General features: G+C 41.8%; 1 protein-coding gene across 3 annotated transcripts in view; it reads left to right on the top strand.

The window, feature by feature from the left end:
- Positions 1 to 13,161, top strand: part of LOC129814506 (cadherin-7-like) — a 175,450-nt gene that overhangs the window by 68,012 nt on the left and 94,277 nt on the right. For all 3 annotated transcript variants that reach the window (XM_055867669.1, XM_055867668.1, XM_055867670.1), the window contains exons 7-8: positions 727 to 980; positions 2,762 to 2,898. In XM_055867669.1, the coding sequence (XP_055723644.1) occupies positions 727 to 980; positions 2,762 to 2,898 (391 nt within the window). The remainder of the gene's footprint in view (positions 1 to 726; positions 981 to 2,761; positions 2,899 to 13,161) is intronic.

The raw sequence follows: 13,161 nt of genomic DNA, 5'->3' as shown, positions 1-13,161 counted from the left end.
GGCCTTTCAGAACAGGTGTATATATACTGAGATCATGTGACAGATCACATGACACTTAGATTGCACACAGGTGGACTTTATTTAACTAATTATGTGACTTCTGAAGGTAATTGGTTGCACCAGATCTTTTTTAGGGGCTTCACAGCAAAGGGGTGAATCCATATGCACACACCACTTTTCAGTTTAAATTTTTATTTTTTATTTTTTTTAAGTTATTTTTTGATTTCACTTCACCATTTTGGACTATTTTGTGTATGTCCATTATATGAAATCCAAATTTAAAATCCATTTAAATTACAGGTTGTAATGCAGCAAAATAGGAAAAATGCCAATGGGGATGAATACTTTTTCAAGGCACTGTGTTCCTTCCATACAAATATTATTTCATCTAATGCGCAATTGCGTTTTTTCCAGACATTTTTTTCATTTTGGTACAGCACATCCCCTTATGTCATTATCAGCTGTTGTCAAAGACATTACGTCCCAAAAGATGATTCTCTTCCTCAATAGCATGCAGCGAATTCGTACTAGATGAAAAGCCAAAAGAATTGTCGAAATTGTCAAAATTTTACTTACAATATTTGACTAACTATATTTTCACATTCCCAACTAGCCTACTATTTCGAACTCAAGTACTGGTATTCAGTCATGCCCAAAGTCTGACCCTCCCTCCTTCTTTCCCTACTTCCTTCAATAAATACCTCTCTCTCCCTTTCAAATCGGTAGGGCCTGGACTTTGAGACCAAGTCGAGCTACACCCTGCGTGTCGAGGTGTCCAATAGAAACATCGACCTGCGATTCCTCTCCCTTGGCCCATTTAGCGACACAGCTACAGTGCGCCTCATCGTGGAGAACGTGGACGAGCCGCCTGTCTTCTCCCTGCCGCTCAGCAAGATGTTAATATCGGAGGCAGCAAAGGTTGGCACCACCATCGGGACGGTCTCCGCGCATGACCCCGACTCCACCAACAGTCCCATCAGGTAGGGGTGTGGCAAGGATTTGTCTTGTCTTTGGCTATGCCGGATTAAGTGATATGACATGCTATTCTATAAAATCCTTTCTCCGTAATTAATATTATCTGATTGAGCTAATCATGTAAATGTAATTAACTAGAAAGTCGGGGCACCACAAAATAATATTTATAGAGCTGTTATCTTCCGAATAAACTCTTAAAGACCTAGTAATATTTAGATCAATAGCAGTCAATATTAATCGTCACCTTATTTCAGTCTCATCTGAAAGTTGTAAATTCTTGGTTATCTTCACGAACCCTGGCTAACAAGTTGAATCAGCAATACAAAATTGGGTTTAATTATTTATTTACTAAATACCTAACTAATCACACATATTTACATATACACAGAATGAATCATACCTTGATTACAAATTACATCATAAAGGAAAATGTCCCTAGCGGACGGAACAGATATGACAGCTGGTGACACAAAAGAAAAGGGGGCTGGGTTTGAGTGAAAGAGCGGGAAGACTTGAGGAACAAAGGGAGAAGCCATGCTATCGTAAATACAGTATCTTATGCATTCTAAATTACCGCCCATTTGGAAAAGGAAAATGCAATAAATATTTACTCTGAGCTGCGCTTCGGTAGGTTGGTGGTAGATGGAAGGCCGTGTTGCCCAACAGAGTCCTTTGTCCTTTGAAGAATGTCTCTGGTGGTAAATTGGCTATGTTGTAGTGTTTTCGTTGGGTGGTAAATGGGATACTCTGTCTGTCCTTTCCTAGCCCACGTTTTTAGCTGCTGTTGCTAACTCAACGGCTAGGAGGTATCACTTCTGTAGTGAATAAGAGTTCAAAGTTCATACCATTCGCAACCACGCTGAGGTTGGCTTCGTTCTGTAGTTATTATCTGAACCATTCTGACATCGGATCGTCATCCTAATGTACCCGAAACAGAAGGTTACATTTTCCTCAAGGCTTTATATAGTGGAGGGAGAAGGGTGTGTTTTCATAGTTTTATAACTCCTGTCTCTTCACAGGGGCAAGCCACTGATTGAGCACAGCCCTAACCTTATGAAAACCCAAATCGCTCATTTGGAAGCTAAAATTACATTTAATCTTTTCACCAATGTTATATTCAAACATTTAAATTGCCCAACAATTCCATGTGAATCTGATAACTCTAATGTGTAGACTTTCCACTGTAGAGTTTATGTCATCCTATCATTGATGAGAATGTCTCAGATGACAACCGAACTGACATCATATTCATTAAGTACCAACTCATATGTTCAACTGGTCGGATTACCAAAATATGGTTCATTTCCCCGCACCTTCTGATGTTCCCAGAATCTCTATGTTAACCAAGGGATTTTCAAATGTCACATCAGTAGGGTAGAGAGAGGAAAAAGGGGGGAAGAGGTATTTATGACTGTCATAAACCTACCCCCAGGCCAACGTCATGACAGATTCATCATAGCAAGTACTAAATCGTAATGCTCTGTTACTGTTTGAACGTTTTTGATCAGTTCTATTTTGTGTTTCTACGACAAATACATGTGCTGGTTGTTTAACTGCTTGTTATGTATTTGGTATGCATCAGTTGTAGCCTTCCTCATTCGACATATGATTGCTCCTTATTATAACAGCCTGCATAAATGTACAGTCTGCATCCCTGATTAATGCATTCTTAATGCATTACCCACAGATGGTCCATAGAATGCGTTTATATGGCGGGTGCTGTTGAATCTGGCCCTTGATAGGAAGCCTCTTCAACAGGCTCTCTCTCCTGTCTACCTAACTCCAGGTACTCAATAGACCGCAACACCGACTTGGAGCGCTTTTTCAACATAGACGCCACCACCGGTGTCATCAGCACTGCCAAGCCGCTGGACAGAGAAGTCAACGCCATACATAACATCACCATCTTCGCCATGGAGAGCTGTAAGTGTCCTTACTCTGCTCTGTCTGCACAGTTGCTACATTACATCCGGGTTCTTGTCAATCACTGTTACAACTTAAAGATACACAATGGAGTTGCTAATTGGGTACATCAAATGTTGGCTTTCTGTACAATGAGACGATTTCTGGACAATATGTCTATTTAAGGGACCCCTAAAGAGCACCCCCAGAGGCAAATGTTATGTAGTGCCTCTTCAACAGTGACATCACATACGATTTAAGACTATTTCACACTGACAAATCCCAAATTCTCTTTAAAATGAAGTAAATCCTGTATCATAAAAGATAGACTTAAGCTTCCTGTACTATTTCCCAATGAATATCATTAGTAGAAGGCTCACTGAGATGTTGCCAAATTCTCACGGAAGTCTGAAAATCAGTAGGGAGAACGTGCACAGACCCTTCATCTCCTTGACTCGCAAAGGAGAGTTTGAGCAGATGCTCTGCTGCTACAGAGGTCGACTGCAGTTGATGGCTGGCTCTAGAACTTGTGGTTTTTGATCGAGCCTCACCTTGATTCCAAACGATGGCCGAAGCTGATACACACACACACACACACACACACTTTCCTCCCAACGCCCGGGCTCTCCCGCTGCAGACTTTGTCTGTGACTTTCACCAAAAGAAATGCACCTGTTCCCCAATCGTTCCATCTGACTCAGTACTACTGAGGCTGGAGTTCAATCAAACTTGCAACGTGGAAAACCCCATTGGGGCTGGAGGAGTGTAACATTGCTCCTTAATCATTTTACTTTCAACATACTTAAGTAGATTTCTACTCTAACATAACGAATCCCCGAGCTGACAAAGTCAAAATATGTATTTCTGCCCCTGAGCAGTTATCCCACTGCTCCCCAGGCATCGAAGACGTGGATGTCGATTAAGGCAGCCCCCAGCACCTCTCTGATTCAGAGGGGTTGGGTTAAATGTGGAAGACACATTTCAGTTGAATTTATTCAGTTGTACAACTGACGAGTTAGAAAAAAAGGTGCTATCTAGAACCTAAAAGGGTTATTCGGCTATACCCATAGCAGAACCCATTTTGGTTCCAGGTAGAACCCTTTTAAAAAAGGGTTCTCCTGTGGGGACAGCTGAAGAACCCCTTTGGAACCTTTTTTTCTACGAGTGTACAGTACTTTCTACTCTAACATTGCTCCTTAGTCAATGACATTTCACTTTCAACATATCAGTAGAGTTGAGTAGGGTACTCTAACATCCCTCCTTGTAAATTTTATTTAAATTTTAACATATTTTATTAGAATAGAGTACTACTATAACCACTCCTCAGTCAATTTCATTTGACTTTCAAAACATTTTAAGCAGTGCGATTAATTAGACAATGAGTAAATATTGAAAAAAACTCAAATCAAAGTAGATATAACGTGCATTTTTGCAGGGACAGTATATGAATTTTTTATTATTTTTTATTTCACCTTTATTTAACCTTTATTTAACCAGGTAGGCCAGTTGAGAAAAAAAAAAGTTCAAATTTACAACTGCGACCTGGCCAAGATAAAGCAAAGCAGTGCAACACAAACAACAACACAGAGTTACACATGGAACAAACTTATAGTCAATAACACAATAGAAAAAGTCTATATACAGTGTGTGCAAATGGAGCAAGGAGGTAAGGCAATAAATAGGCCAGAGTAGCGAAGTAATTACAATTTAGAAAATGAACACTGGAGTGATAGATGTGCAGATGATAATGTGCAAGTAGAAAAACTGGTGTGCAAAAGAGCAAAAAAGTTAATAAAAACAATATGGGGATGAGGTAGGTAGATTGGATGGGCTATTTACAGATGGGCTGTGTACAGCTGCAGCGATCGGTAAGCTGCTCAGATAGGTGATGCTTAAAGTTAGTGAGGGAGATATAAGTCTCCAACTTCAGCGATTTTTGCAATTCGTTCCAGTCATTGGCAGCAGAGAGCTGGAAGGACAGGCGGCCAAAGGAGGTGGTGGCTTTGGGTTGACCAGTGAGATATACAGTTGATGTCGGAAGTTTACATACACCTTAGCCAAATACATTTAGACTCAGTTTTCACAATTCCTGACATTTAATCCTAGTAAAAATTCCCTGTCTTAGGTCAGTTAGGATCACCACTTTATTTTAAGAATGTGAAATGTCAGAATTTATTTCTTTCGTGACATTCCCAGTGGGTCAGAAGCTTCCATACACTAAATTAGTATTTGGTAGCATTGCCTTTAAATTGTTTGACTTGGGTCAAATGTTTTGCATAGCCTTCCACTAGCTTCCCACAATAAATTGGGTGAATTTTGGCCCATTCCTCCTTACAGAGCTGGTGTAACTGAGTCAGGTTTGTAGTTCTCCTTGCTCGCACTCGCTTTTTCAGTTCTGCCCACAAATTTTCTATGGGATGGAGGTCAGGGCTTTGTGATGGCCAATCCAATACCTTGACTTTGTTGTCATTAAGCCATTTTGCCAAAACTTTGGAAGTATGCTTGGGGTCATTGTCCATTTGGAAGACCCATTTGCGACCAAGCTTTAACTTCCTGACTGATGTCTTGAGATGTTGCTTCAATATATCCACATACTTTTCCTCCTCATGAAGCCATCAATTTTGTGAAGTGCACCAGTCCCTCCTGCAGCAAAGCACCCCCACAACATGATGCTGCCACCCCCGTTCTTCAAGGTTGCGATGGTGTTCTTTGGCTTGCAAGCCTCCCCCTTTTTCCTCCACACATAACGATGGTCATTATGGCCAAACAGTCCTATTTTTGTTTCATCAGACCAGAGGACATTTCTCCAAAAAGGACAAACTTTGTCTCCATGTGCATTTGCAAACCATAGTCTGGCTTTTTTATGGCGGTTTTGGAGCAGTGGCTTCTTCCTTGCTGGGCAGCCTTTCAGGTTATGTCGATATAGGACTCATTTTACTGTGGATATAGATACTTTTGTACCTTTTTCCTCCAGCATCTTCACAAGGTCCTTTGCTGTTGTTCTGGGATTGATTTGCACTTTTCACACCAAAGTACGTTCATCTCTAGGAGACAGAATGCGTCTCCTTCCTGAGCGGTATGACGGCTGAGTGGTCCCATGGTGTTTATACTTGCACACTAAAGAACTGCCTAAGTATGATTCCCAATCAGAGACAACGATAGACAGCTGCCTCTGATTGGGAACCACACTCGGCCAAAAACAAAGAATTAGAAAACATAGAATGCACACCCAAATCACACCCTGACCTAACCAAATAGATAAATAAAACGGCTCTCCAAGGTCAAGGCGTGACATTTAAGCTAAACATTCTGATCTGTTCCATCAGCCCTATTAAATGATAGGCATACACCTCCACTACACTACTTTGATACGTATCAGTGGGGATTAAGAAGTGAGTATACGCAATGCCCACAGAAAAAAAGTGGGTATACGGCATTTACCTGCATATACCCTCCACTACACCACTGCTATTGAGGAAGAGAATCATCTTTTCACACCCACGTGTATTTGACAACAGCTAATAATCAGAATAGGTGATGTCCTGTACAAAAATGAACAAATCACCATTGCACATTAGATGACGCTTTCTCAGTATGAATGAGTAGTATGTTGATATTTGTTTCTTACTGCATACATTTTTACCAAACAGTGAATTCTAAATAGTAGGACGTTTGATAAGTACACAGCGTGTAGTTTTAGTAAGTATGCAAAACATATTTCGGACACAGCCATAGACAGATATGGATATTGTTTGAATAATGTTGAGGAAAGAGATTGTGAGTTTTGCTCCAATATCAAAGTAGCCTTTGGGAACACAGTCGTCGGATGCCACCTTACATAGGGCTCTATTTTCAGCTGGCGCTATGGAGGCGCAAGTGTCAAACGCATATTAGTTTGCAATTTTGTCATGTTAAAACTGGCACGTTGGCATTTTCCAACCCTAACGCCAGGTTTCAAGTTCAGTTTTTAATTTTGCGCCTCAAGTAAAGTGAAATGCCTTTCTTGCAAGCTCTAAACACACCAGTGCAGTAATCAATAACAATGTAATACAAAAAATAACGTAAGCTGGAACAAAAACACCCAAGAAATAAAAATACTAAATAAGAAGATCAAGAGAAAGTAAGTAAGCATACTGTATACAGGGTCAGTCAGTTCCCTTACCATATTTACAATGTGCCGGGATACTGGAGTGATAGAGATAGATATGTATAGGGCTAGGACCAGGATGTCTTGTTCCCAGACAGACTAAATAACTTTTTTGCTCGCTTTGAGGACAATACAGTGCCACTGACACGGCCCGCTACCAAAACCTGTGGGCTCTTCTTCCCTGCAGCCGAGGTGAGTAAAACATTTAAACGTGTTAACCCTCGCAAGGCTGCAGGCCCAGACGGCATTCCCAGCCGTGTCCTCAGAGCATGCGCAGACCAGCTGGCTGGTGTGTTTAAGGACATATTCAATCAATCCTTATTCAAGAGGGCCACCATTGTTCCTGTTCCCAAGAAAGCTAAGGTAACTGAACTAAACGACTACCGCCCCGTAGCACTCACTTCCGTCATCATGAAGTGCTTTGAGAGACTAGTCAAGGACCATATCACCTCCACCCTACCTGACACCCTAGACCCACTCCAATTTGCTTACCGACCCAATAGGTCCACAGACGACGCAATCGCAACCACACTGCACACTGCCCTAACCCATCTGGACAAGAGGAATACCTATGTGAGAATGCTGGTCATCGACTACAGCTCAGCATTTAACGCCATAGTACCCTCCAAACTCGTCATCAAGCTCGAGACCCTGGGTCTCGACCCCGCCCTGTGCAACTGGGTCCTGGACTTCCTGACGGGCCGCCCCCAGGTGGTGAGGGTAGGTAACAACATCTCCACCCCGCTGATCCTCAACACTGGGGCCCCACAAGGGTGCGTTCTGAGCCCTCTCCTGTACTCCCTGTTCACCCACGACTGCGTGGCCATGCACGCCTCCAACTCAATCATCAAGTTTGCGGACAACACTGCAGTGGTAGGCTTGATTACCAACAACGATGAGACGGCCTACAGGGAGGAGGTGAGGGCCCTCGGATTGTGGTGTCAGGAAAATAACCTCACACTCAGCGTCAACAAAACAAAAGAGATGATTGTGAACAGCAGAGGGAGCACCCCCCTATCCACATCGACGGGACAGTAGTGGAGAAGGTGGAAAGTTTTAAGTTCCTCGGTGTACACATCACGGACAAACTGAATTGGTCCACACAGATAGCGTTGCTCCTCAGGAGGCTGAAGAAATTCGGCCTGTCACCAAAAACACTCACAAACTTCTGCAGATGCACAATCGAGAGCATCCTGTCGGGCTGTATCACCACCTGGTACGGCAACTACTCCGCCCACAACCGTAAGGCTCTCCAGAGGGTAGTGAGGTCTGCACATCGCATCACCGGGGGCAAACTACCTGCCCTCCAGGACACCTACACCACCCGATGTCATAGGAAGGCCATAAAGATCATCAAGGACATCAACCACCCGAGCCACTGCCTGTTCACCCCGCTATCATCCAGAAGGCCAGGTCAGTACAGGTGCATCAAAGCAGGGACCGAGACTGAAAAACAGCTTCTATCTCAAGGCCATCAGACTGTTTAACAGCCACCACTAACATTTAGTGGCCGCTGCCGCTGACTCAACTCCAGCCACTTTAATAATGGGAATTGATGGAAATTATGTAAAAATGTTTCACTAGCCACTTTAAACAATGCCACTTAATATAATGTTTACATACTCTACATTACTCATCTCATATGTATATACTGTACTCTATATCATCTACTGCATCTTGCCATCTTTATGTAATACATGTATCACTAGCCACTTTAAACTATGCCATTTTATGTTTATATACCCTACATTACTCATCTAATATGTATAGACTGTACTCTATACCATTTACTGCATCTTGCCTATGCAGTTCTGTACCATCACTCATTCATATATCTTTATGTACATATTCTTTATGCCTTTACACTTGTGTGTATAAGGTAGTAGTTGTGGAATTGTTAGGTTAGATTACTTGTTGGTTATTACTGCATTGTCGGAACTAGAAGCACAAGCATTTTGCTAAACTCGCATTAACATCTGCTAACCATGTGTATGTGACAAATACAATTTGATTTGATTTGATTTGACTAGGCATCAGGATGATATATAATAAACAGAGTAGCAGTAGCGTATATGATGATTGTATGTGAGTGTGCGTGTGTGTAGACTCAGTATAAATGTTTGTGCACATTATGTGTGTGAACAAATTATGAAGTGTGTTTGTGTGTGTGTTGAAGGGTCAGTGAATGTGCATAGAGAGAGTGCAAATGACTAAACAGACTATGAATTCAATTAGTCCATGTAGCCATTTTGTCAGGTATTTAGTTAGCTATTTAGCAGTCTTATGACTTGGGGATAGAAGCTGTTCAATGAACCTGCTTGACAGACTTGATGCACCGGTACTACTTGACATGCAGATGCAGAGAGAACGATCTATGGCTTGGGTGGCTGGAGTCTTTAACGATTTTCTGGGCCTTCCTTTCACACCGCCTGATATAGAGGTCCTGGATGGCAGGGAGCTCGGCCCCAGTGATGTACTGGGCTGTCTTGCACCACCCTCTTTAGAACCAAGTCGTGTTACATCCGGTCAAGAAGCTGTCAATGGTACAGCTGGAGAACCTTTTGAGGGTTTTAAGGCCCACGCTAAACATTTTCAACCTCCTGAAGGGGAAGATGCACTATCACGCCTTCTTCATGACTGTGCGCCTGTGTGTGGACTACCGTAACTCCTTAGTGATTTGGACACTGAGTAACCTGAAGCGCTCGACCCGTTCCACTGCAGCCCTGTTGATGTGTCAGGGACACAGCTGATGTGAACAGTAGTACTGCTCTTCTTTGTCATCCGGGAGATAGGTTGCATCACAGAGCTCATCTTTCCTGAAAGGAGAAATAAATACAGTTGTGTAAATGTTTCGTAGTTATGTCTAGATAGAAAAAATATGAAAAAAAGCAGTAGGTAGTCTACATACACAATAAACAGGGTCCATGTGGGACCACAATTGCTTTGCAGCATGTTCAGGATTTGCTAGTCAGTATACTATTTGAATAAACTAGATTTCCCAAATAGTGGTGTGTTTGCATTGGCTGAAAAATATAGGCTCTACACCACTAGCTCAGCAAGCCAGGAGTACCTGTAGGTGAGGTTGAGGGAGATGGACTGATCAATTGTATCATTCAGGAAAGAGGTTTCATCCGAGCAGGGGTTCAACATCATTCCTGAAGTAAAATCTAAAAAAGGAATTATTCAAAAAGCTAAAAAAAAAAATCATAAATCCAGCACAGGTCTACACAATATAAAAGACGCATCAAACTGGTTATGCTATTTATTGAACAGTTCAACAGGCAAAAATGAACATGTTCATTAGTGATTTACTTTGTTGGTCATATCTCTTATGAAAGTGAACATGGAATGGAATGTAGTTGATAGAAGATTCTCCAACTTGTGCCCGCTAGACTAAATAGAAAAACAAGATATTCATCTTTGACTCAAGATTACTTGACCCGAAAGAAATGTCATAAACAGAGCTGACAGGATTTCGCATTATAATGTGGCTTATGTTACCGTTCCTTCCCTTTCTTTAGGCTAAGCTTCTAGCTACAATGGCGTTCTATGAAACCTGAATGTACTATGTAACTAACATTTATAGCAATAACTACACATTGTAGCTACAACAGTAAAACCAACAATCAATACCCGTATCCAATGTTGCTACTTACAAGTGTCTGTCCAGCAGAATAAGGCCATGCCTTGCTTGCTCAAATGTGTCTTCCACCAAAACAAGCCTATGTGATGAACAGCAACTTTCGGGAGTCAAATCATTTTGGTGGGGGATGGGCAATGCTGGTCACTACCGGTCAAAAGTTTTAGAACACCTACTCATTCAAGGGTTTTCTTTATTCATACTATTTTCTACATTGTAGAATAATAGTGAAGACATCAACACTATGAAATAACACATAGGGAATCATGTAGTAACCAAATAAGTGTTAAACAAATCAAAATATGTTTTATATTTGAGAGTCTTCAAATAACCACCTTTTGATTTGATGACAGCTTTGCACACTCTTGGCATTCTCTCAACTAGCTTCACCTGGAATGCTTTTCCAACAGTCTTGAACTTTTTGTCCAGAATACAATGTGTTATGTTTGGGGCCAAACCAATCCAACAGATTACTGAGTACCTCTCTCCATATTGTGGAGTAACTACAATGCTACTCAGTTTTCCCCTATATAACAGCCATTAAACTCTGTAACTGTTTTAATGTCACCATTGGCATCATCGTGAAATCCCTGAGCGATTTCATTCCTATCTGTCTATATTATACGCTCACAGGGATCATTTATGGTGCCTGTAACTGCATTTAGACATAGCCTATTTAAAACAAGTTATGGAATTTTAATAAGAATTTGGTCAGAATTATACACTGTAATTTTAGGCCTTATCAATAGCCTAGTGAATTGAATCTTGTTTATTGACTATGTTTGGCATGTCCATGTCCAGATTGCAATATAAAGTAGGCCTAGCCCCTAAATCAGTGTCAATGCTGTAGCCTATGTTTAACAATGTATTTCCATGTTGAAACAATGCAATTAGAACAATGTGGACTGCAAATATATTCAACATATTTAGCAAATATGGGGCAGGCTATTTAACAAACGAGGCTATAACGTATTCAACATTCTAATTGGAGTTGATGACAATGCAATACATAAAAGACTGTAAATACACGACGTGAAGCAGCCATATATTTAGCCATGGAGCACATTCTGATTGGTCACTGAGGGGCCGAGCCTAGACACACCCACAACTTGTTTATTCATAAAAACCGAGCCCTTTCGCACCACCGCCAGCTTCTACGCCCATAATTCCAGTTTTGAAAATAGCAAAAATATTTTAGACACACCCCCTACACTCTTAGAAGAAAGGGTTCCAAAAGGGTTCTTCGGCTGTACCCATAGGATAACCCTTTTTGGTTCCAGGTAGAACCCTTTTGGGTTCCTTGTAGAACCATCTGTAGAAAGGGTTCTACATGGAACCCAAAAGAGTTCTACCTGTAACCAAAAAATGGTTCTTCAAAGGATTCTCCTATGGGGACAGCTAAAGTATCCTTTAAGGTCGTAGATAGCGCCTTTTTTTCCAGGAGTGTAATACCAGCGCTAATATTAACCATTGCGTAAGGTTTGTTGAAATAGAGACTTTAAAGTCAATAGATCATGGTCAGGTGCATCGCAGCTCCCTTAAATGTGTCTTGGCAGGGAAGATTGAGGTGTCTTCTCCTATGTTTCTCTGGGTGGGAGACATGGCTGATCCCTGAAGAAGCCTTGTGTCCATTGTGTTAGCCAGAGTTAGCAATTAGCAAAAAAATTAAGGTATTCTTGAAAACAAATCTTGGGACCGGCCTCAAGGACACATATTAGGTTTAGTCTTGGACTAAAAAGCATGCTCAATAGGGAATCTCCATTTAAATAGCTTCTTAGTCAAGGACTAGAATTAGACTGTGTCTGGTAAACTAACCCTAACTGTGCAATCAGATGATCGAGCTCACCATAACAATTGAATGCCTATCACCCTTTGGTGTTGTAACGGCTGTCCTCCTCTTCTTCATCCGAAGAGGAGCAGGGATTGAACCAAGGCGCAGTGGAGTTTGAATACATAATGAATTTAATGACAAGACGGGAAAAAACACGAACTTGACTATACACTAACAAAACAAATAAACGGTGTAGAACAGATCTGAACGACGGACTCACATAACACACGAGAACGCACGAACAGGGAAAAAGCCTACACATAAATGACACTTAACAAACAAACCGAAACCAGTCCCGTGTGGCGCAACGACATACACAAACACAGGAGACAATCACCCACAACGAACACTGTGACAACGCCTACCTAAATATGACTCTTAATTAGAGGAACGCCAAACACCTGCCTCTAATTAAGAGCCATACCAGGCAACCCAAAACCAACACAGAAACAGAAAACATAGAATGCCCACCCAACCTCACGTCCTGACCAACTAACACACATAACAACTAACATAAATAGGTCAGGAACGTGACATTACCCCCCCCACAAGGTGCGAACTCCGGACGCACCAGCACAAAGTCTAGGGGAGGGTCTGGGTGGGCATCTAACCACGGTGGTGGCTCAGGCTCCGGGCGAGGTCCCCACCCCACCATAATCCATCCTAG

The sequence above is a fragment of the Salvelinus fontinalis genome, chromosome 17, assembly GCF_029448725.1.
Source record: "Salvelinus fontinalis isolate EN_2023a chromosome 17, ASM2944872v1, whole genome shotgun sequence".
Lineage (NCBI taxonomy): Eukaryota > Metazoa > Chordata > Actinopteri > Salmoniformes > Salmonidae > Salvelinus > Salvelinus fontinalis.
The sequence above is the reverse complement of the archived record's forward strand: the minus strand, read 5'-3'. Positions and strand labels throughout refer to the sequence as shown.